The sequence below is a fragment of the Cygnus atratus genome, chromosome 1 (assembly GCF_013377495.2).
Source record: "Cygnus atratus isolate AKBS03 ecotype Queensland, Australia chromosome 1, CAtr_DNAZoo_HiC_assembly, whole genome shotgun sequence".
Classification (NCBI taxonomy): Eukaryota; Metazoa; Chordata; class Aves; order Anseriformes; family Anatidae; genus Cygnus; species Cygnus atratus.
The window spans coordinates 207,441,507-207,466,022 of NC_066362.1; the positions used below are offsets into that span (position 1 = coordinate 207,441,507).

General features: G+C 53.9%; 1 protein-coding gene across 1 annotated transcript; it reads right to left on the minus strand.

Annotated features, from left to right (window-relative positions):
- Positions 1 to 3,103: 3,103 nt before the first annotated feature.
- RNF169 (ring finger protein 169) lies at positions 3,104 to 24,247 on the minus strand. The gene is made up of 6 exons (XM_035570398.2): positions 23,893 to 24,247; positions 15,886 to 15,962; positions 10,246 to 10,392; positions 9,247 to 9,359; positions 8,133 to 8,232; positions 3,104 to 6,479 (listed from the first exon to the last, which is right to left on the minus strand). The coding sequence occupies exons 1-6, from the start codon at positions 24,245 to 24,247 to the stop codon at positions 5,283 to 5,285; spliced, it is 1,989 nt and encodes a 662-aa protein (XP_035426291.2). The 3' UTR covers positions 3,104 to 5,282.
- Positions 24,248 to 24,516: the final 269 nt, after the last annotated feature.

Here is a 24,516-nt window from a genome sequence, read left to right on the forward strand (position 1 = left end):
GAAAACTGTTTGCTCACTGTCACGCTCTGCAGCTCCTGTAAATAAGGCGTGTGCTCCCCGTCCCTGCACAAACCCGACCTGTACAAGAACTGCCGCGCTCCCTGGGCACTGCAGGGAGGTTTTGGCAGCAACTGAGCAGCGGCACGGTGCCCTGCCCTGTCTGTGTCTGCCTGCTCTGAATGTCACGGTGTCCCTCTTGTCACCAGAGCAAGGCTGGCCCCGGGGCTCTGCTTGCCGGACCTGAATGTGCCTGGGGAGCTGAGCCCAAAAACAGTCATTGAAAACCCAAAATCCAAGGATTTTGCAACCAAGGGGTTGGGCAGGTAATAGGAATGAGAGATGTGGAGGATAAGCAGCACCCACTGCCTGCTTACCTACACGAAGAATGTGTCATTATACTCACCTTCACCCTTTTTTTTCCCCCAAAATATTAATCAACAGCCTCCCTGGGACAGGGCCACCCACAACCCGCTCAGAACAGACCGCGGGAGGACCGTGCTGGTTTCCCCGCGCAGCGACTTGAGCAGAAAGAGGCAGCTCGCTGTCAGAACCTGGTTTTATTCTGTTTTAACCTCTGCCTTTGTCCTGAAGTTTCGAGTCCTCGTTGCTGTTAAAAGGTACGCGCGATTTGCACACAGCTGGCACAGTTCTGGTTTGTGACGAGCGTTCACAAGCAGGATTTACTCTGTTCCGAATAACAGAAGCCACAACATGACGGACGCCTGCATGTCATTTTTACCCACACATTTACACATGCAAGTGAACGGTCTCCCAGTAACTTCCATCGCTTTTAAAACATTCCGGTGAAGCCACGGGGGGTTCAGCTGAGACCCAAAACGACCGCAGTCTTTTACCGCACCGGTGCTCCCGATGGCGAGCTGAGGAGAACACTAAAGCACAACGATTTAAAGCGCAGGGGAGAAAAGTGTAGCAACATCTAGCTTTGTTTTTCAACAGTTTGACAGTAAACACCGAGAAAACCAGGCAGACGCAACCCCCCCTTTGTCAGCAGTTGAAGATTTCCCTCTTTGCATAGTGAGTAGCTAATTCTAGAGCCGTCTGACGCTTCGCCGTGCTATAAAGGAAAGGGGAAAGAGAAAAGGTTTTACGAGCTTTGCACCGTTTCTACCAGACGTGCGCCACGCCTGGAGCTTGCTGCCGAGCTGGTGCCACCTCCCAGCTTCACCGAGCGCCGCCGCAGGAAGCGCCCCGCAGCTCTCCGTCACGGTGACACCAGGACATCGCGCCCACGGCCACCAGCCGGCGAGGAGCGGCCCTTCCTGCTCCTCAGATGCCCCCGCAGGACCGGAGGGGACACATTTCTGTTGAACAGCGAGGGCTGGCGAGGAGCTGGGTGCCCCGCGGGGTTCTCAAAGCAGCACTGAAGGCCTGGTTTTAAAACGGGAGCGAGTCTTTAAGGCTTCTACCTCCCCCTTGCTTTCCTTGCTCAAATACACAGAAGCGCTTGTTCAGGCGATACTTCGAGGACTACTGTGCACTGCATGTACAATAGCGCTTGGAGAAAAAATACTGACACTATAGAACAACATTATACAATCAGCTTGCGTGATCCTTTCTTTTGGCACTTTTCCTTGGGTTGTCCTCGCCGACTCTGAGCACGAACCTTTCCGGACGGCACGGAGAGCTCCTCGGAGTCCGAAGCGCTTTGCGGAGTCCGGCGGCGTCTTTGGCAGATTCAGTCACTGGGTTATCGCCCCCTCGGTCCCAGGGGGGTGCCGCGAGCGAGCTCTTGCCCTGGTTTTGCTCCCAGGAGCGGGACGGCAGGGACAGCTTCACAGTGGTGGGAGGACGTGCAGCGCCTGCGCCATCCCACGGCCGGCACGGACGGCTCTGTCCCAGTGAGAAGGCGGCTGCAGGAAGGAGGAGGGTGAGAAACTGCTTCCCAGCAAGCGTCGAGAAATGCTCGGTGTCATCTTAGGGCCTCTGCAGATCCTGCGCTGCATCCAGCAAGAGGTATTTTGCTTCTCAGATGGCATGCGTTGTGGCAAAGGAAACACCTGCCCGCTGCAGTGCGCGAGGCTGGGAATTTCTGCTCTTTCACATGAAGTTATATACAATTCTTTTGTTTTGTGCAAGCTCAAACGAACTCACACAGCGTTAAATTAATAAAACATTCGTCGTCGCTTCAAACCACCCCGAGTCCCTAAACCTGACAGCGACGCGGGTGGACTCGAGGCGAGCCGGGCACGCGGGCGAGCAGCTCTCCGGGAGCTGGATGGGGAGCAGCAGCTGCCAGCCCCTGCCTCCACCTTTGAGCAGCTGGATGGCGAAGCTGCGGTCGAGCCGTGGTTTTCTCTGAAGGCTGAAGTCAGCGGGCTGGGAGCCTGCGGGCACAGAGCTCCAGGAGAGGTCGATCCCGTGCCGATGTCGCTCGCTGGGTGCAGCATCTACGGCGAGGGGGCAGCGATGCACGAAGGCAAGCGACTCCTGGTCGTGGTACGAAACACATTCAGAGGTCTCCTTCCACACCGACGCAAGGGGCCGTACGTGGTGCAGGGCCTGGGCAGCCGGGTTTCGGGGTGAGCCGGCTGCTGACAAAGCCAAATTTTGGGTCCGTGGATCCGGGCACACCGTGGGCAGCAGCCGTACTAATGCTGCTCTTTCCCCATCATCTTTTTTTTTTGTCTCGAGACAGGTTTCAGCTCAGGCCGTGCCGCACGCACATCCGCTGAGATGTAGAAAGAGGAAATTAACACAAAAAACCTAAATATTTATGTACCTCTTTTTTTTTTTTTTTTTAAAAAAAAGATATTTAAGACACTGGCCTGGTGCACCGGACTTCAGAAAAGTTTTTAAGAGGGGAAAAGGATACATTCAGCACGTAACCGCCCTGTAAACGTAGTTTGGGTTGTGCAGGCTTGCTCAGAGAGTGCTGGCAGCACCGGCACGGAGGGAACCAGCACCAGCACAGCGAGACAGGAGAAAACCGTCGAGAGAAATCTGCTCGGGGCTCAAGGGATTAACCGCAGGCAAGGGGCAGAGCCCAGGGGATTTGTATAATTAATAATAAACCTGGATGAATTCAGGAAGTGCACAGTTTAAGTTAAAATATCGGGGGGGGGGAGGGGGCGGAAAATCAAATTCTGGGTAAAAGCTGGGGGTTTCCATCCTGAGCTTATTCTTTAGAAACCGCTGCGGAGGGCGAATTCAGGCCACGGCTACTCATCTCCGCGCCGCTCTTGTCGGTCCAGTCGGGGTCTAATTACTCCATCTCCTTCCAATTAATCGCCGGGTACGCGAGCATGATTCGGTTCGAGTCCAAAGAACCGCGCCTGATGCGGCAGCACCGTGCGAGGGGCAGAGATCTGCCTCCGGAGAGGTGCAGAGACCCGGGCTGGGTACGGCTTCGGCCATCCAGTAGTTTGTGTGTAAGGAGATACAGATATATATATATATATATATATATATATACACACACATATATATATATATATTACGGAATCATTGCTATAAGACTTCTCAAAACGAAAGTGTCGATCTGTTGAAATATAGTATTTAAAATATATAAATTTTATCCATTAAAATATAAGATTTCTTTTTTTTAAAAAATCCAGTTCAAGTCGGAAAACGCGCCAGGGTCCTTGCAGTTACCACAAGCGTGCTGGAAGAGAAAAACAAAACCAGTTCCTGTTTTTTTTTTTTTTTTTTTTTTAAGAGGAAGGGAGAAATTGGGCCATTTTTAAGATAAATTCAGGAGGAATTTGGGCAACGACCATTTTCTGGGTCTGTACAACCACGAGCTGCCCTTCCCTTTGTGCCGCGGACACGGCGCGTTTAACCCGTGCTTCGGTTACGTCCTGGAAATGCCCCTCGTCCCCTGGCACCTGATGGTGCCCAGCGAACACACTGCAAGGCAGCACTTTTAGAGCCCGATTACCAGAAATAACCCAAGGAATCACCCCAAGGATGGGGAAGAGAGGTGAAAGGAAGCAGAGCACGGAGGGCGGCTGCAACCAGAGGCCACGTCTGGGTAGACAACTCCTCCTGCTCCGCCAGCCGTGCCCGACCTCGTGCCCCGAAGTGGAAATCTGTAGTGCATCGCTCACCTGAGCTCTCGTAGTGGTTCAAACCTGAGGGTGGCAAGCTCGGAGCGTGGGGAGGGCAGATTGCACCCCGTGTGCCCCCAGACCCCCTGCCAGAAACTCGTCGGGTGCTGGGAGAGGGCTTAGGGATGGCGAGAGCCTGCAGGGTACCTGCCACCTCCTCCTTCCCAGGGCCAGCGTTCCCCTTCCTCCATCCTCCCTTCCTTCCCCCTTGATGCCTTCGCAGGAAGGAGAAGAAACCCTGGGAGAAAAGCTGCACGAGCTCCCTGGCTCACAGCTCCAGGGGACAGCTCCCAGCCCAAGTTTCCTGCTCTGTCATGACCAGGAACGTGCAACATTCCTAAAATGTTCTGTAAAATCCCAATTATACACCCTTCTTCACTACATTTGGCCTTCTACTCGGAGGAAGCAACCTCAGCTCTGTGCAGCCAGCGAGGCACATTCGTCTGTCACCACTAGAGGTGGATCCACCTGGCACCTGCAAGCAGCAGCACGAAGCCTCCCTCGCCAACAGCCCGGCTGGTTTAAGCTTAAATCCAGCCAGGGTGTACAAATATTCTGATAATACTTAAGTCAGATCACTGCAGCATCAGGAGGAGAACGGGACAGGCAGAGAGGAGCACGCTGCTCCCAGGACCTACTTTCCTCCCCACGAGCAGAGCTCCGGGTGCTCCCTGGCACACCGAGATGGCGAGGCAACGACTGGCCGAGGTCCTTCGCGTGAGAAAAACCTCAATAATCTCAAAACATAAATAGTAATCTCAAAACATTCACCCAGAAGCTGAGGTTGGAGGCACCTCTGGGTCCGTCTGGTCCAACCCCTGCTCAAGCGGGGCCACCCAGAGCGGGGTGCTGAGGACCCAGGACCCCGGGGACTGCCCATAAAACCCTTCTTGCTAGGGGAACCCCGCTGTCACCGACTGCCACCCGCGTTGCAGTGTGTTCGGGGGGCTGAGGGACCTCTTTCAGACCCATGGACCAGCCAGGCTGGAGGAGTTTGTTTTTTTCCCCCCCCTTTTTTTTTTTTCCTTTAAATCTGTAAGGACTCTGGCTTCTCTCCGAACTGGACCTCCAAACGCCTTACCACCAAAACGAAAAAAAAAAAAAAAAAACAACAAACAACGGCAGTGGGTGGAAGCATGGCAAAAAAATAGCTTTCCTCTAAGACAATCCGATAAACCTCATCGTCCTCTAGAAAGGCAACGTCGCCCGGCGGCGCTACTTGGCGCCCAGAGTGCTCTTGGAGCGCAGCAGGTACCGGTCCACCCGGACTTTCCGCCTCTCCACCGTCCTGTTCTCGCTGTCAAAAATCCTCTGCAGGTGCAGGGCCAGCCTCCTGTCCTCCTCCTCCTGCTGGAGCTTCTGCTCCACCTCCCGCACCAGCCGCTCCTCCGGGGCCAAGCCCGCGTCCCCCGCCGCGTGCCTCAGTCTCTTGACGGAGCCGTTGTGCTCCAAGTGCTTCGTTTTGCAGCGCCTCTTCCTTCCCCGGCGCAGCGCCGGCGCCTGCTCGCCGATGATGCCCTCGAAGGAGCTGTTCTGCACGTGGATCAGCTCGTTGCTGTTCAGGTATTTCAGCTGCTTCTTCCCCGACGACGGCTTGACGGGGACGCCCAGGGCGCTGCTGTCCGGCAGCGCCGCGCTCACCCCGATGATCCTCCTGCTCAGCGCTTTAGGGCCGAGAGCCAGGCAGGATTTGTCCACCAACGCGTTCGTTTTGGGGTCCGGGGCTTCGGGCGGCCGCGGGTGGAGGGAGGTGACAGCGGCGGATCGCTCGGCGGCGCTCTCGTCCGTCGGTAAGGCCTGGGAATCCCTGGTTTTCTCGCTCCCTCTTCCCGGCGTTGTTTCACTGATAGAAGGGAAGAAATCCAGCTCGGGGCGGGGGCCTCCCGGTGCATCGGGGGGGAGCTGATCATCCTGCGTTTGCGGCCGCTCTCGGTGGCAGGGGTTGGTGACGTCGGGACCCACGGCGTCCTCCCCGGGCTCCGAAGCCAAGGACGTAAGGGTGGCTTTATTGGAGAGAGTCTTTTTCACCTGGCGCTCCTGGAATATCTGCTCCCACTTTTTCAGTATCCTGGGGCTGGCCTCGTAGGTGGTTGGCTTCTGCAGGCTGCGGCTGAGGTTCCTCGGGGTGGACTTGATAATGAGAGGGCTCAGGACCCGGCCGTCCGGAAGCCTTTTGGGAGGCGTGCAGGGGGAGCAGACGATGGGCTTGAAGTGGTTGAGCTCCTCCGAGATGCTGTCGTTGCTCTCGGGGCTGATGGAGCGCTCCGGCTTGTGCAGGGCCGGCAGGGAGGAGGCGGCGGTGAGCACCGGGCGCTTCTCGGCCGTCAGGTCGGGGGCGGAGAGGCAGCGGTTGTTCTGGGTGGACGACAGGACGCCCAGCAGAGGCGTCGAGGCGCTGGTGATGGGGGGGACCTGCAAGGCAAGGCATCACCGCTCAACAAAGCTGGTCGGGGAGGAGAGTTTGGGCAAGTGAGGGAGAGGAGCAGCCACCGCCACTGCTTACAGCACGGCAGGGATGACACAGGACGTAAGCGGGGGACACCAGACCCCAGCAGCGACCCGGGGTTCGAGTTTATTTCAGTGTAAGAGCTGTTCTTTGGGCTACTGGGCTCGCACTGAATGGCAATCCCACCAGAAAAAAACACATCTGAAGCAATGCAAGAAGCTGAGAGGCAGCTGGAGGAAGCCACGCTCCTCAAGGGAAGCGATCACCAAAGGGCTTTTTGCTCCCTAGGAACCCAGAGGAGAGGAGGAATAAATACTCAGCCTGGGTTTATCTCGCTCCTCTGCAAACCACCAGGAGGAAAGGGCTCTGGCAGACCTTACGAGGAGCATCTCCAGCACCACCTCCTGCTGCTCCTACACCCGGAACGTGGCAGAACCCAGCCACAAGTAAATTTACACACTAGTGTAAATGGCACTATTATTTTTCAAGATAAAATTATTTTACCTGGCTTCTAACCTGGGACAATGGGAGCCTTGCCCTGCTTCACCCAAAATAAGAGTGGTTCCTATGATTTTGGGGTCAAAACAAATTTGTGGAACATCCTTGCAGTGCAACTCTTAGTTGGCCAGGCCCATGAACCATCTACTTAAAGAGGAAAAAAAAAAAAAAAAGGCCTGGGAGGGCAGCTTAGTTACAGATCCTGTGCTTTGAGCTCAATTTCTCTCTTATCAGCCTCGACAGGGACTGGACCAGGCTTTTAACACGAGACTGACCAAGGTCCATGCCCGAAACCTCGGGGACGCTAGCCAGGTGCTCACTGGGGTCAACTTCACGTACCAACGGGGATGTCACCAGATCCCAAGCGTCATCCCCCAACCAAGCCAACCTTCCAAAAGGCTGCAGAGGCTTTTGTCCTGCACCACAGGTGGCTGAGGGAGGAGAAAACCTAACGGGCATCAAGGCATCATGGCCCTGAAGCATGTTGTATCCCCATGTCTCCCACTTTTGACGTGGTGACACCCGGCACCGGTGTCCCTTGCTAAGCTGCACTGCCCAAAGCCACCGGGACCCTTGAGAAAGCTGCTGCTGCAGCCACCAGGAAGCCACCAGGAAATTCACTTGATCTGCAGGACCTGAGGGAAGCAGGACCAGGCCAACATTTCCCATGGCAGAGAGCTCGGTGAAAGTGCAAAAGGAAGTACGCTCGCACCAGGCGAGCAGTGAGTTTTGCTCTTCTTAAACAGCTTTGGAAAGAATAGGGGAGAAAGAGGATCTTTTTTCTAAAGCTTAAAGAAAAAAAAGTCTGTTTAGTTGTCTGGAGATTCAGCCTTGGCAAGAAAATGAATTACCAAACGAAAGAGAGCCCTTCCAATTACCCCACAAAGCCAACAAAGCTCTGCAAGCCATCCACTCTCCCGCCCTGTAATTCCCAACCTCGCAGGTTTTTGCTGTGAGCTGTACGGAGCCAACTGGCCCCAGGGCGGTAACACAGCACCAGCAACACCCCGAAGCACCAGCACTTTGTATCCGCAGACTGCTGGCGCTGGGTGACCTCGGATAAGGGCAGGTACACGTCAAAGCCTTCCCCGCCCCGCCACGCGCCGTGGAAGCGGCCGTACCTTTGTTTTGCCGGCTGGGGCTGATCTCTGCCTGCTCTTTGATCTCTCCTGGATGGTGTCAGTGCAGCTCCGACTCCTCTCCACCTTGGAGGTGAGGTTCCTGGAAAGCAGTTGATAAGAGATAACAGTGGATATGAGTTGACGTGAGATAACTCCTCGTCTTGGGACCAGCACAACAAACAGCCCCGGCAGGGGCTGGGGCTGAGCACAGGGCACCCAAAAACCTGCAGCTGACCACATCCCTGTGAACACGACCCCAAATCCAGCTTGATGGCACAGCTGGATGCTGCCCACCCCCCATGCCAGGACCTCACCCCATTCCCCCACCCTCTTCATCTTCATCCCCACTGCCTCGTGGCCACGGTTTGACTCGTGCGGCTACGCCGCAAGCCTGACCAGACCGAGAATGAAGCCATTGATGAAAATCACTCGGACTAGGTGATCTTTGTAGGTCCCTTCCAGCTGAACTATTCTGTATTAGGCAGAAATAGTCTCACTGGGAGGTGGAATCGAGCCGTGAGCACCACAGGGACCTGCCTGCATCGTTCCTGGGGGGTGCCGCAGCGCTGAGCTGCTGAGCCCAGGGTTTTGGGCAAGGAAACCTTTGGGTCGAGGGAGCTGAAGCAGCAGCTGGGACGGATACTCCTGACCACAGAACCCCAGAGCCCCAGTGTGTGTTCAGGGTCTCCACACTGAACACCCTGACGCCTCTCCTAATTGTAGTTAATCGAGGTCAGAGCTAACGACAGCAGTACGGAAGCCCCTGGGCTGCTCGCGTGAGGTCTCACTGAGGAGCTGTTTGAACAAAGCTTGAGTTCAACACAAAGAATTCTGTTCTTTCATGATTTTTGTAATTTACACCTGGTCAATGATTTTTCTGCATCATGGGATGAACACTGAACGCGTTAACCCCCAGGATTTTATAACAGGTAGGAGGAAGTCAGACACTTTACCAACGCTAAAATTTCAGAAAAGTTATTGCTTGTTTTAGATTTGGATTGGATTTTAATAAATTCAAAGCATCTCAGGTATGTTTAGAAGAACAGCAAGAAGAACAAGATATTTACGTCTGTAATGGACATTAATAAACTCGAATCAGGTCTCAGCATCTTACCCTGAAAGGAAGGCAAAGGAGTAGGCACTGGTCTTGGAAACGAAAGCTGACCGATGCGTTTGCTTCCCCTGGAATGGTTCTTCATTCTCCGAATCCGAGAGGCGTTCGGGAAACTGAAGTCAATCAAGGAAGAGTTAGCTGACACGTACGACAAAAAGAATCACTTGGAAAACAAAGGGCTTTCTTGCAAAGGTATTAAAGATTCCAAAAGCCTCTGCTGTGATTACACCTAGAGGAAATAAACCAAGAATGCAACCTCCCAGCAAGGTAAACGCTTGTGGATTCTCTTCACCGGAACCGTAACAGCTCAGAGGCTGGTTCCAGAAGCATAAATAATGCAAAAATAAGCACACAGCTCCTACATAGAGCTGTGACTCACTGAACAAAGATAATTTAACGATCAGACACTGGATGGACAGGAAGCTTGAGAAAATCTTTCAACAAAAACACTTCAGGACATGATTCAGTGCCCACATAATCCTCTACCAATCCCTAATTCTTAAGAGCGTTTCCTGTGGAGTCTCACAGCTGAAATGAGAAATGGGCACCACTCAGCAGGAGGAATCTGCTGGGCTACGGCATCGTATAGCTATGCTGCAGGAGCCATGGAGATACGCTCACAGGAACACCCGTGGATTGAGGACACCCGAAGCAGAGCAGGCACCTCTGCAGGTTTAACCCATATAACTGGAAGAGCCGCACCTCCAGTCCTGAGTGAGGTGGGCAGAAGGGGAGAAAAACCTCCAGAAGAACATCTGTAGTCATCAAAAACCTTCCTGGAAAATAGTTCTCAATAGCACGGATCTTTATAAACTGTTAACTCATCCCCTTCAAGGCTATAGAGAAGTCAATCCTGGAAAGCACCCCGTGTCAACATCCACTGTCAAAGGAAGAACTGTTTTAAAAAAAGCAACTCTTGCTCCACGACTGAATCTCAGCAGTAATTTCACCCCCCAGACAGCGTCTCCGATGTGGATTGCCAAGTACAAGCTTACTTACACACTCCTGGTTGGCTTTGAGCACTACAGATTCGTCTTTTTTCTGCTGCTCTTCCATTTTTCTTTTTCCTACTTCCATGTCATCCAGAATGAGCTTGTGAATCAGATCCTCAGAAGCTTTTTCTTCTTGTAGTTTTTCTTCTCTCATCTGGAAAACAACGACAAAGGAGACAGAATAATCGAAGTGTCTCAGGTGCCACACCTGGCTGTCAGCAAGGGATTTGCCAAAAGAGCCTGGCCACATCATTTAATTTTGTGTCTCCAGTTCTCTGCTCTAGAGTTGTTGCCTACTCAGCAGCAGTCATGGGAAGATGGGGTTGCTCCTGCTGCTACACGAACAGCACGGACATCGTCTTTGCGAAACAGCAAAGGCAACAAAAACAGCTAGGTGCAATGGTTGACAAAGACTTCTCTGCCACGCTGTCTTCTAAAACAGAGAGACAAAAGCTTCTGTCTCCTTGTAGGTAATCATACAACAAATAGGAATGTGCAAGACAACGCACGTATGCAATAACTTCATGCGAGCTACGCTTCCATTTTAGTCTTCAAATGGACCACAACGTGATACCCACAACTCATCAGGTACACAGACAGCATCACCTACATGCAAGTTCGTTAGTTACAGCAATTCTCTAATAAATTCCACGGATGTGTTGGGATAGAGAAGACCCAAAGACATCATCCAACCCTCTGATGGCCAACTGGAGGCCCAAAGTTTTAATTCTTTCTAATCCTCGTGTATTTTTTTTTTTTTTAGACATTTTCAGGTTGCTTTTACCACTGGCAGCAATTCCAAAAGGCTACGAGGCGACGTTATTTCATCCATCCGTCCCGCACTGCCGCGTTTTCCAAGCCCCAAGGCTGAACAAGGCATCCCAAAGAACATCACAGCAGCCCCAACAGCATCCCATCCGTGCCCTGCACCGATGCTGCTTTTGCTGTGCCTTGTAGACCATGCCCCTTCCAGTCCCAGATGCTCCTTTACCTTCCCCAAAGGTCCCCTCCCCATTCCGGAGCTTGTGCAGCCCAGTAAGAAGAGAAGTGGGTTTCAGAGGAGTGCCAGCACTTCCCCTGCCCTCCTGGGAAAAGCAGGAGCCCTCACAGTGACCGCTTCCAACTGACCGAGGCCAACCTTTGGTTTCCAGCAGCTCCTCCTGGCGCAGAGGTTTCAGCCCTCCCGAGCCCAGGGGTTATTCCGGCACGGCCGCAGGCTCTGCTGAGAGCCAACAAAGCCCCTCTTCTCCTCCTTTCCACCACCTCTTCCTGATGAAGGAGATCTGCAGATGCCTTCGGTACCACCGCCCAGCTGAGCCCGTCCAGGCAGCATCACCCTCCTCTCTCCTCCCTCATCTCGCCCAGCCTCTCACCTCTCCCCGAGCTTCAGCTCGCACGTAACACCGTGAATAACCCCCGTAGGTACGTGCATGGACCTGCTCCTCCCTCCTTCCTCCACCCACCTCCGTGAACGGTGATCCTCCTCTACAAGCCCAACCTCTTAGAGCTGCAGCTCCGCCGCGCTGATCATCCGCAGCCGTGCTGAGCACCGGCACTTCCAGCTCTGTTCAGGCTGAGCGCGGTGGCTTAGGCGGCGAGGAGCTGTCCTGAATTTCCCCTATTTTCTTCTGGTGGCTTCCCCCTTTTCTCCTGGGGCAGCAGTGCCCGGCTGTCTTTGGGCACGGACGGCTTTCGCGGGCAGCTCGGGTGCTCGTCCTACGGCGCCGCACATGAAGAGCGTGGGTGACACTGTGACAGCTCCTCGCTTCTCCAAAAATACTCAGTATTTTCGTTCCCTGCTGCAGGGAAAAAAAAAAAAAAGCATAGACATGCAAGGGAAGCTATCCTAAAATGTGAAGGGAAAGGAAACAGAGTTCACAGTGCATTACACCAACAGCACAGCGGGGTTTTCAGACTAGGAAGGACCCAAACCCTACAAAATCCAAACCCACAGGGATGAGGGAGGGTGAAGGAGGACAAGAGAAGGTAGAAAGATGAGGAAAAAAAACCCCATCATTTGGCTGGTTGTGGGTGTTCAGCAAACGGTTTCAAAGGCAGATTTTACTTCTTGTTAAGCAACGCTTTAAGATGTGTCTTGAAATTCCCGATCTATTCATAAGCTGAAGCAGGAACTACAACACATCATCTGCCGGAGAGATTATCGCCACGTGATTCAGACATGGGGAGTGCTCTGCTGCACATCTCGTGAGCTTTCAGCAATACTTCTGTGCTTCCACAGGCCTTCGGGAAGGATCCGAAAAAGGAGGTCGCATCGAGGCTCGTCGTGAGGACGACTTCTTGGGCTAGCTGAGTCCTACCCAATGCTGCTGGACCTTTCAGCTGTACGGAAGGAAGCTAGGTGGAAACCTTCCCTTTTTTTCCTGATGTCCAAAATTATACTCAGCTCCCAAATATAAAGCCACAAGCATACATAAGAATGCGTAGGAACATTTAATTTTAGGCAAACCCATGGACAGCCAGCCAGAGGTGCCAGCACGCACTCTGCCAGTGGCCAATGCACAAAAACCAGGAGGCTCTCCCTTTACAGAGGAGAAAAAACACATTTTAGGGAAAAACCTCTCTTTGTAAAGAACTTATGTACCCTGCTTTGGAGACAAAAGTGAGCAAGTCCCTAAGCAAGTGAGTCTGTGTCAGCATCCGTGGACACCTTGCGTGTGAGACTCGTGGCCAAGTTTCTGGCCCTGCTGGCTGCAAGCGAAGCCAGACGCTAACGATGAGATGCACACTAATCCTGAAACATCGCTTTAAAAAGCCTAATGTAGATTATCTCCCGGAGCAGGTGATTACATTACAGTACCGTGCTAGGACATGAGGAGTGGAAACTGAAGCAAGCCAGGGTGAAACTTCTCCCACGTACCAAGTGATGAGACCAGAGGGAATGGTTGCACCAGGGGAGGGTTAGGTTGGATTTTAAGAAAAATTTCTTTACTGAAATGGTTGCGAAGCACTGGAATGGGCTGCCCAGGGATGTGGGTGAGCCACCATCCTTGGAGGTCTTCAAAAATTGTGGAGATGTAGAGCTTGGTAGCGTGGTTTAGTGGTGGACTTGGCAGTGGTGGGTTCGAGGTTGGACCAGATGATCATAGAGGTCTTCTCCAACCTGACTGATTCTACCCTGGGAGAAATACCTGATGCTCTGCAGCACCTTTGAACTCCTGGATGCTGCCCCATCAGCTGCTACCAGCAGCACGGTTATGGCACCTCCTTTTAACCTCCTGTCACTGTTTCAGATATCACATTTGGAACTTAAAAAAAATGCCGTACAAGCCACTGATTGATTTTGAAACTGCAATCTTTGCTCGAGACGTGGCAATTTCAGCACTGCTGTTTGAAAAAAGTCTGGTAGACTCACGCCTGACCTCTCCTCCTCGCTGCACGAAGCTGAGTGTCAGCGCACGCCTTGGCAAGCAATCGGCCACTCGCAACAGGACAGCATAGGAGGACGAGCTCTGTTTGTAGCACACGGAAACGAGATCCTCCTTGGGAAGCACATAAAATATGAGAGCACCAAGCGAGCTGCATACAAGGAAAATTATTCTTGCCATCCTGCGCTTAGGCAGCAAACCCTTCACCTTCCTCTGAGAGCCAGGTCACCACCGGCGCTGAGAAAATCCCACCACGAGGTTACCCACTTTGAATAAATATTCTTCGGTGTGCTGTTCCAGTGACTGTCTTGGTTTTGACTGCAAAAGGCTGGGCAGCAGGGCCAGGAAAACGACTCACGTCTGGGGGATGGAACAGCTGCTTGAAGGCTCAGGGAGAAGCCTCTGGACACTGAGGGAAGCCCGGTTATATGCCAGCTTTGGTTCCCAAATCCGAGTCCTCTGCATGGTTCCCAAATCCGAGTCCGCTGCCTCAGTTTCCCCAAAGCACTGGCACGAGGGGTCTCCTCCTTCTGTGAAGCAGCAGTCAAAATTCCCCCTGGAACAAGGGAGAAGCTGGAGCGCATCGTCACCGCCACGCTGCCGGCATGGCCACGCTGCCCTTTTCCCTGGGGCGAGCAAAAAGGGGAACAGGAACGAGACAAAACCATCCCTGAAATGCCAGAAACACGTTCAAGTATTTCCTCCTGACGGGTGTGGAAGGGAGAAGTGCTGGTGCTTGCTTATGGGGCGTCTTTTTGAGGTCAAGCAGCAGATGCCAGAACTGCTACGGGTTGCTGCAGCCCGACCACAGCTCAGATTGCTCCTCTGAGCCTCACAGCACCAGGGGCTGGCTCCCAAACCATCGTGGGAAGTCTCCAATCGCTATCGCTGAGAGATTTATAAACCCTGGCAAGGTCTGCAGTAAATACCTACAGGAACAGCTTTATTTCTTTGCTAAGCCAAAGACACCCCGAGTACACTCATCCTCTGGGTCCCAGTGAAATAAATTGCCCAATACAGTGATCCACGTCCAAGTTAATTAATAAACCAGACTTTTGTCTCTCTCTGCCCAGTCTTGCACCACTGCCTAACCCACCTCTGCTTCAACAGAGAGCCTCGCCGCTGCCAAAAGCGCCACAAGCCACAACACTTGACACGCAGCACAAGGCATTCAGACCAGAGAAGTTTCTGCTTCTTAAAAATCAGCTAATGAAAGGTCACAGTCAGGCAAAGTTACCCGAGTGACCTGGCACTGCTAGCTCCACATATGGGGAAGCAGGAGAGAAAACCCTTCCGCATTAAATCTGCCTAATTTATGTGTAATTTTAACACAAGTGTTTCTTAGTTATTTACCTTAAATACCACCTAAACAGTGTTTTCCTCCTCAGCATCATTCAGTGGACAAGGCTGTTTTTCCATCTAAATGTCAGCCTTTTCCATTGTTGTTGAGACCTTCAATCAAAAACTCAAAGAAAACTCATCAAGGATGAAATCTGCTCCTTCTCCTCTACAGGGAGCAAGCAAAACGCCATCACGAGGACCAAGGTGCTGCTCTGGCACAGCCACACACGGGTCCGGGCACAGAATGGGATTAGGGACGTGAGATTTGGGATTTAAGAAAATTGGATTTAATTTAACCTTTATCTGCTCTGCTACAGCAGTTATTGCTTTCACTGCAACACTTCTCACTTACAAAGCAGCCAGCTTCCATAAAGGACTAGCCACTGGATGATTTAAATTCAAGCAATCCCTAGTTTAAATGGGGAAAATATTTTCCCAGACTCTAATTCCAAAACAGCTGGAAAGCTGTTTTCCCCCTCTTAATTTTTGTCTTTGAATAACAGCTTTTCCTGCCTAAGAACAGACAGAAAACTCGGTTTTGCGATGGACAGTTAAGGAGAAGGATGCTACTCCAGGAGCAAGGAGAAGTCGCCCTATGCTGCAAAACTTTTTATGGGATTGACTTTTTATGCAATTTTATCCACAAATACGGGTGCTCCGATAAACCCCACACAATTGAGGGCTGTGTGAGGTCCACCATGGACGGTCCGTGCCCACCTCCCGGCTCTGGAAGGCAGCCCACGGCACCAGAAACTGCTTTCTGCACTCTCAATTGCATCTCCCTGAACTGTTTGAGCAGCAGAAAGGGATAAATGGTCGTTGTTCCAGGGCAGGAACTGAAATCCCTTCATCGTCCTTACAGGTGGGATGGCATTCCTGCTGGGAATCCTGGAAGAAAAACCACAACGAGAGTACCGTACCTTCCTCAGCTGGCTTTCGTATTCTTCCCGAAGCTCCCCTGGTTTGCTTAGCTTAATGGGCGCTCTGAATATGAAGTCTGGAAAGAGAAGAAGAAGGAAGGACATTTTAGTGCAGGTGGCTGGGGCTGCCCGGCCTTGCTGCCCCACTGCTCGCCCAGCAGCTCCTGCAGCGGTTTCCCACAGCTGTAGCACACCTTGGCACACCTCTGCCTGCCAGCCTCACACCCACAGGCACCCCAATGCAGGCTAAGGTGGACAACGTGGGCTAAAAGCTGATAAAATCCTGTATGCACCCATTTTGCTTCTAAACTCACCACCAGAACCCCCGTAAGAGAGGGAGCAGGAGCGCCGCCAGCTCCCGAATTTAACAAATCACACGGTATTTCTGCAAGGTTCGCATGCTCCCAAGGCGAACACACCTCCTGCGGTGGAATATGGACTAACAGGCCGTGTTGTTCCTAAAAAAGCTGCTGCTCCACCTTGCAAGAGCTAGTGCTAGGACAGAAATGCCCTCCCCGTGCTGTAAACAGCCACAGGCGGTGTCGGTCGTGGCCTGGAGCTCCCCGTGCGCGTTATCAGGTTGAATTTCCATATGTGATGCTCCTACAGCAACCTCTGAGTGCTTGGGGCTCAGCTCAGACCTTATTTTCACTACTAAAAGGCATGTTTTTGTCCTCCAGGGTAATACAACCTATGGGTTAACCTGAGGGAGCAGAGCAGCAACGAAGGCAAGCCGTGCCACCTGCTCCATCGCCCACACGGGTTCACCATGCCCGAAGAGCTCTTAAATAAAACGTTTATAAAGTTGTGCTGGTTTAGCTAAAACGGTCAGTTTTACGTACAGCACCTGTATGCAGCAAGTGGTACATCCTACAGACACGCCAAAAAACCTGGGGACCCACGTTTCCAGCTCCGCGTGGAATAAGGGCGCCGAGCGCACGTGGCACCGCGGTGCCGCATCCTCCCCGCCGGCCCCACTTCCACCGGGCTGCTTGGCAAAGTTTCCTCTTTCTTCCAAGAGTCTCAGCTTTTTTACCCCAAGGTTTAAGGCTGGGACACCCCCAGATATGCAGGGTTTAGGGACAGCGGTACCTTCCCAGCCCTCTTCTTTCCAAAAGTTCTTTCGCTTTGGGGCCGGTGCCCGTGCCAGGACAACCTCAGCTCCCAGCTCTTGAGGCTGCCAGAGAGGGGCCTCATCCTGTGGTGCTCAGCCTCGAAAAGTCATCAATTCCTGCACCATATGAGAGGACAGCACATTTCCTCACTATTTAACATCACTTCTAAGTGGCATTTGACGGGCAGCCTCAACACCCCTCGATGCCTCAAATCCTCTCGATTTCAGCCCGCAGAAGGGGGCATCGTGCCCGGGCACCGTTCACCTGCACTCCTGAGCAGCACCCAGCAAATCCAGCAGCGTGGGTGGAACAACAGACCCCAAACAGGTCACCTCGGTGCAGAAATCCTTCAATTTCTCATCTGTCGTCCTGCAAGCCAAAGCTTGGCTGCTCTCAGCAAGCTCTGCTGCTTCCTTCTCCCCTTTGCTCCCGGGGGGATAACAAAACCTCAAGGCTTTGCTTTTTTTTTTTTCCCCCCCCTCTTCCAGCAGCTGGGGTTTCTGCTTGGAGGAGATCTACACGCCTCCAAAACACAACGCGATTTTCTGGCTGTGAATGCAGAGAGGTTTGGAAGCAGGTTTCCGACGGGAGCAGTTACTCCAGCTCTTTTACAAGTATTTTATTACGGAGTTATATGAAGAAATGCCAGCTGTGTGCTGCACGCATACATAACTCACCCTGATAAGGGCACTGGGGGAACATCTGGGGAGTTTCCCCTTTTTCCTGCCCCAACCTGGGGTGTCAGAAAAGGAGATTCTTCACAACCCGCTCGCCAGCCCGGGTCCTCAGGTGCCAAATTCACTGCTTCCCCCTGTGCCTCCTGCTCAGCTGCCTCCTCTCCAAGAGCTGGGCTTGGGGAGCTGGTAAAGGTACATGAAGCCACAAAATGGATCCATGCATGCAATAAAAGGAGGATGGAAAAAAAAGGAGAAATCCACCAGTGAACAGGAACAGCGGGTGCAGAAAGAACGAGATGGTGAAATGATATGAAAATAATGGAAATATGAAATGTTTCGGCATTTGTGATCATAGATTTTTTTGCAAAACAAACAGGAGCGCAGACACGATTTATAAACAACAAAGATGTGAGAAGGGAAGATGTTTCGGAAGAGCTTTCCTGCATGCTGTTGCTCATCTGTGGCACTGGTATGGTTTGCCTGGCTCCCAGTGGCTGTGGCTTTCACACGAGGCACGAGAACAGGTCTTCTGCAAGGATTTACAACATTTGGTGGTCTTCTGGGGATATAACCAGATGAAAGGCCATTTGCACTAAAGGGAACGCACCGAAGTGAAAAATACAACAGACTGTAAGTGGCCAGACCTCTCCGGGGACGTAGCTGGAAGCAGTCGATGCCTGCACGTGGTGTGCTGACACTGGTCCCGGTACAGGTGGGAGTCCTGTTTGGTGTCCAACAGGCATGATCCTACAGCAGCAAATGCCTTGGGATGGAAGACGAGAGATGGAGAGGCCGTTGGGATGCGAGGGACAGGAGGGGTGGTGCTGGAAAGCTGCCGGAATCCAAGCTGGGGCGTGCAAGCAAGCTGCGGGTGGTTTGTCACGGCTCTCGAGGCTTCGTGGAGCAAAGGGGACGTGGATGTGTACCCAACTAACGTTAATTCCACCTCACCTCCTTCTTTGGTGGGTTAATGAGGGGTTGAGGGGGAAAAAAAGTCACCTCCCAGGGGTCAGAGGGTTTTCACCCGCTCACAGTTGTGCTCTACGAAGCAAGTGAAGGACCAGCGGTACGAGGGGGCACCAATGCGCTGCAGCACAGCCCCTGCAGGAACCTGCCCCCAGAGCGCAGGCACTACACCGGCACTGCCCTAATCTTGTTCCGGACAGAAATACATAAAGAAATAAGGCAGGAAGGTGAGAGAGCAGGAACCAGCACGCTGCTGAGGACATTAAATGCTGCCCTTAGACGTGGTGCGTGAGGGTGACATCGATGGAGAAGCTGCAAGGAGTGGCAGTTCCTAACCTCGTGCAGAAGGGGAAGAAGACTTGCTGGGGTCGGTTTTTTTTTCTGGGGTCAGTCTTGAGCCCTTCAAGCTCATGGAGAACATCGCAGCACAGATGTGGTGTTGCTCGAACTTGAGGATCCAGCTGCAGTCGAGCTCGCCCCCTTTCCTGGAGCCGCTGGGGCCAAAAACGCAGCAGCCACGGTGCCAGCATGGGCTCAGCAGGCACGGATCCATTACACGAGGCTTCCACGTGTGATGCCTCCCTGCTCATCCTCCGGTTCCTGCAATTTCTGAGTCGTTCCCTGTCCCAGCACCTGAGGAACAGAAGGGTTTCTAACAGCAGGGTTTCTTCTACTTCATTCAGAAGCACCTAAAAGCTCACCCGTTTAACTAGCTATAACCATTTCTCAGCAGGATGCCCAATTTGCTAAAGAATTATTTTCCAAGATTTTCAATAGCCAGACCAGGACAGCATCCCATGTCGTCACTGGGACTAGCCCAGGTCAGGTCCTAATCAATCCCTTCGTTACCGGCTCCGATAGTAGGTTAAACACAACGAGGAGGAACACGGAGGAAGAGGAAGGTGGTGCTCCTTGGATGTGCTTAATTAAATCACTTGAAACCTCCGATGGTGCAGGTCTCAGTTGGGTTTTTGGAGTCAATCCCTGCTTTTCATGCAGCATGGAAGTGCAGACAGCAGTCCTGGCGAAGCAAGCTCGTAGTGCTGTGCTCTATAGGAAAAAATAATCTGGAGACAGGCTGCAGAGAGCAGAAGTGGAAGGAAATCAAGGAATCACCAGGAAATGTTCAAGAACTCGACCGGTCTAGGTCAGCGGGACAAGAGGGAATCCAGAGCCAGAAAAAGGCAGGAGGAAGGGGAGGAAGGACGGGGAAGTCACGCCAGAAGGCTGGCCATTAAAACGCCCTCTTGTTAAGGGATCGGTTAGTAATTGCATGAATATCTACCGGGCAGGAGAGAAAGGAAATCGGCTGAATTTGTAACAATGATTTTGGTTGGATATTAGGTGAAATTTCCGTGTGTTTAGGTCGTTACACAAAGGTGGCCGGGGAATCCCTTTTTTCTGGGGATGTTTTCACAGATGCATGGCCCAAACGTTGACCTCGGTGTGGCAGAACAACATCCCCATGGCTTTCCAAAACCACCTGCAGGTCTTTTGCCGAAATTAGCTGTGTATTATCCACGCCCCCAGAGCACCCTGTGAGCAGCTTCCAGCTCCTGCCAAGCATAACAAGCCTCTTCCCTGGAAAATTGAATTCCTGCTTCGCTGTTCACTTCTCCTTCAGGGATTTTCCAAGCTCCCCGAAGACACCCATACCCTCTGATGGCGACATCAGGAGCGACAGGCAAAAACATATCAGTTTGGTTGAACCTGGGCCTCGTGCCTGCTGTTGGAGAACATCGAGCCCTGTCCTCATCCACCTCTCCTTCCATGAATTTCATTCCACTTGTCTCGCTGCTGGGCACTCCATCATCCTCGGAGAAACATAAGCGTCCTTATTTTCTTACGGCTCAGCCTGAGCAGCTCACCAGGAGTGTGGCACATGCATCCTTGCTCCTCTCGGCTGCTTCAGCCCAAAATCCAGCCTCTTACCAGCATCCAGGGGCACGTTTCCAGCTGCCACGTGGGACCCACGGATGCCTGGGTGCTGCTGGTGGGGGAATGGGAGCTCAAAGGGCAGCGGGCGCCTCCTCTCCGCTTACCTCCGTCCGCTTTTGTTTGGCGAGCGCCACGACGAGGACTTTGTCTTCCTGTGTATTTGTACAGCACTTAATCCCTGATCTCTGCCAGGGTCTCCACAAGTCCACTATGGTGTTCAAATCCCAGCAAAGGGCAGAAATTGAGACTCAAAACCCGTGCTGGTTGCCCACTTTAAGCTAGAAGCTTCAGCCATGTCAAGATGCAGCATCTCTCATGTTTAAAGAAAAAAAAAAAAAAAAACATGAAAAGTGTTTTTCTCAATCATTTCTGCAGGTTTCAAGTGATTTAATTGTGTCAGCTTATTCAGTGTTTGCTGAGAGCCCGACTGATGCTGGGGGCACTCCTGGGTGCCGCTGCTCGCCCCCTGCCCCAGCGGGGCCCCGCGGAGCCGCTCGCCCAGCCCCACGTCCCGGCGGCTGCTGGAGACCCCGCGGAGGAGCCCCCAGCCCCTCTCCGGGCAGCCTGTGCCAGGGCTCCAGCACAGAAGGGAAGTGACCTGGCGTTAAGTGAACTTCTTGTGGGTTAGCTCGTGCCGGTCACTAGGCCCCATTGAGAAGAACCCGGCCCTGCTGCCTTTATGGCCTCCTCTCAGGTGTTTACGCATGCTGGCGAGTCCTGGGAACGCCTGGGGAAGGCAGGCAGACCCTCGCTGGAGGAAGGATCAGGTTAAGAAACATTTAAACAAAGGTATGTGGGTCCAGGTGACTTTACTGCTCGTTCTCACGTGTGGAGAGTTAGCCAACGTCATGGGGAGGCCGCTCTTGAAAGGCCACAGCAATCAGGAGAGGTTCTTGGTGCTCTGAAGAAAGCCAGTGTTGCCCCTCTCCAAAAAGGAAGGCCTCACCTCGATCCCTGGTGATGGAGCCACTCATCCTGGAAACCACCTCCGGGCACACAGAGAAGGAGATCGGGAGCAGCCACCGTGGATTTATGAAGGGCAAAGCAGGATGGGGCTTGCCTCGACCAGCGACGGGCCACAAAGATTTTACCTGCCAGGCTCTTCTCAGCAGCACCCAGCGACGGGACAAGAGGCAACGGACACAAAGTGAAACACAGCAAGTTCTGTTGGACACCGAGAACGCTTTTTGGGATTCCTGACGCGGTGGTTAAGGTGGCTGCAGAGCCTCCATCCATCCTTGGAGAGGGACAAACCCCATGGTGCTGGGCAGCCCAATTTCCACGCTGTTAGCCCAACTTGCCACCTAAGTAGTCAATGAGCCCCACAGCTTCCAGCCTGGATGCAGCAGCTGCTCCAGGACAAGCTTGTTCTTACCAGGAATGCCATTCAAGATGAGAGCTCATTTTAGCTCACCTCATCACCCGTTAATTGAGCCACTCCATAGCCTTAAGCACGGCCTTGTGGTGGTGAGGCTGATGCAGAGCGGTCAGCACAGCCCTGTTCAGCACCCGGGATGAAGAAACGCTGGGACTACGCGGTGTCAGCCATACACACACCTCTGTGTTTGGGTGCACACCCCATGTTCCTCCATGCTAAGACCCCTCACCATTCTCTCCAAGCCACTTCCAGAGCTTCAGGAAATTCAGGTGGGCAGCAAACATTTATCAAGACGATTACCAGGTGCCTGCTGCAAAACGCACGCACCTGAGACAGCGCAAGACAAGCAGAGAGTCCAAACTCATTTTTCATCAAATATAAGTGTTCCTGCAGCGTGGATGTTCCAGGCGAGGGCAGACCAAGCAGGGCCAACAACCAGCAAGGAGCAAGGACCAACTCAGTGGGAGGTTTTGCGGTGAAGCAGCGGGCTGGTGGCTGTCCCTCCTGTCCCAGCGCGGTGCATCTCCTCTCCAGGCAGTCCATCAAAAAGTCATCAAATCCAGCAAACCCTTGCGAATTCCTTCCCAGCAGAGGTTAGCGGGGTTGGTCTGAACCAGCAATTTAAGCCATTTACGCTCATGCTGCCAGTTTTCCCTGCTGACAGGAGCAGGACCCGGGTGACAGCAGCGTGCCCCACAGGGACCGGTTGGGGCACGGCTGAAGCGGTGCGTGGACGTTCATCCGGAGCTCAGCACCTCGTCGGGGCTTCCAGCAGCACAGAGAAAGGCTCCCACAGCAAAGAGATGCTCACGGTGATGGTGGACGATCCATGCCAGCGTTACCTGCTCCGAGCACCACGCAGGGAAGCAGCCGCACCAGGGCTGAGCAGCGTGCTGGTGGTGCTGAGCTCACGAGGTGGGGAGGAAACTCCACAGAAAAAGCTCGGAGATGATGGACTTGCTGTCAGCAAGGACCAGGACTTCCCCACGATTCCTTTCCCGAGGAAGCACAAACCTGCCTGATGTTCACCGATCCCTCCGGCCAATGCCTCCGTAACCATTAATTTTTTGGGCAGTGTTATGACAAAATAACCGCCTGCTGGCCATCGGATGGTCCTAGCTGGTGCCACCTCGTGGGGATACAAGGCGACCCAATGCTGCCCCATCCCTCCCATTACCGGTGCCACCAGCGAGGGGCTTCCCAGGGAAGGGGACGGGGGGCTGATGCCCTTCACCCCTGGCTGGTGTTCTCATGCTGGAGGGGTGGGGAGCCCTATGCCCCATGTCCCCTGGTGGTGGGGGGGCAGCTGTAGCCCCTTTATAGGATGGTTTGGGTTGGAAGGGACCTCAAAGGCCACCCAGTTCCAACCCCCTGCCATAGGGAGGGACACCACCCGCTAGATCAGGATGCTCAGGACCTCACCCAGCCTGGCCTTGAGCACCTCCAGGGATGGGGCATCCACAGCTCCTCTGGGCAGCCTGTGCCAGCACCTCACCACCCTCTGAGCGGAGAATTTCAGAGAGCCCCAGCCAAGGTTGGAGGAATTTCAGAAAACCCCAGAACCATTAGGGTTATTAGGGTTGGAAAGCCCCCCGGGGACCATTTGTCCCCCATGCCACCACCCACCATCCCTAACCACCACCTTCCTAAACCCCCCAGAACATTCCCCCCCACCCCTAAACGTCCCCTTTTTAAATTTAAATCCCCCCCCACTAACAAAGACCCCCCTTCCCCTGCCCCTCCACCCACCACACTGCCAGGCCGAGCCCCGTGCACCCTCACCACACCCGCAAGCCCCGCCCACCACCTCAAGCCCCGCCCCAATCCCACCAAACCCCGCCCTCCACCCACAAGCCACGCCCCCCGCTCCCCCCCCTCCCCTCAGCCGCCGCGGCGGTTGGCGCTGGGGGAGGGGCGGGAGCCGCCACCGCACCTGGGTCCGGCGCCCGCTGCTCCCCCCCGCCGCCGCCGCCGCCGCCGCCACCTCCGCCGCCTCCTCCTCCTCCGCCTCCTCCTCCTCCGGCCCCAGCGGCGGCGAGGCGGCCGCGGCACAGCGGGCAGCGGAGGCCCGGGCCCTGCAGGCAGCGCTGGAAGCAGGCGAGGCACAGCGAGTGGCGGCAGGGCGGCGTCACCGCCTCCGCCAGCGCCTGGCGGCACGCCGGGCACTCCGCCGCCGCCTCCGCCGCCTCATCCTCGGTCTTCTCCGCCGTCCCCGGCCGCCCCCCCGGTCGCCGCCGCCCTCGCCCCACCGCGGCCCGGCCGCCGGGGCCCGCCGCCGCCGCCGCCATCTTCTCACACTTGGAGGGGACGCGGCCCCGCCCGCCCGGGTTCATCTCCATATTCATGAGGCGGGGCCACGCCCTCCTCCGGTGAATATTCATGAGGGGAGGGGATATAAGGAGGGGGAGGGCGCCGCGTTCTGTCAGTGCCCGCGGGGCCGCGTGCGGCGGTGGAAGTGTGCAGCCCGCGGCTCCCCTCAGGGAGCTTCCCTTCGCACTGCCCCAGTGATAGAAGCACCGCACACAATCCCTCTTCGTTAACAGCCCTTTTCTATCCC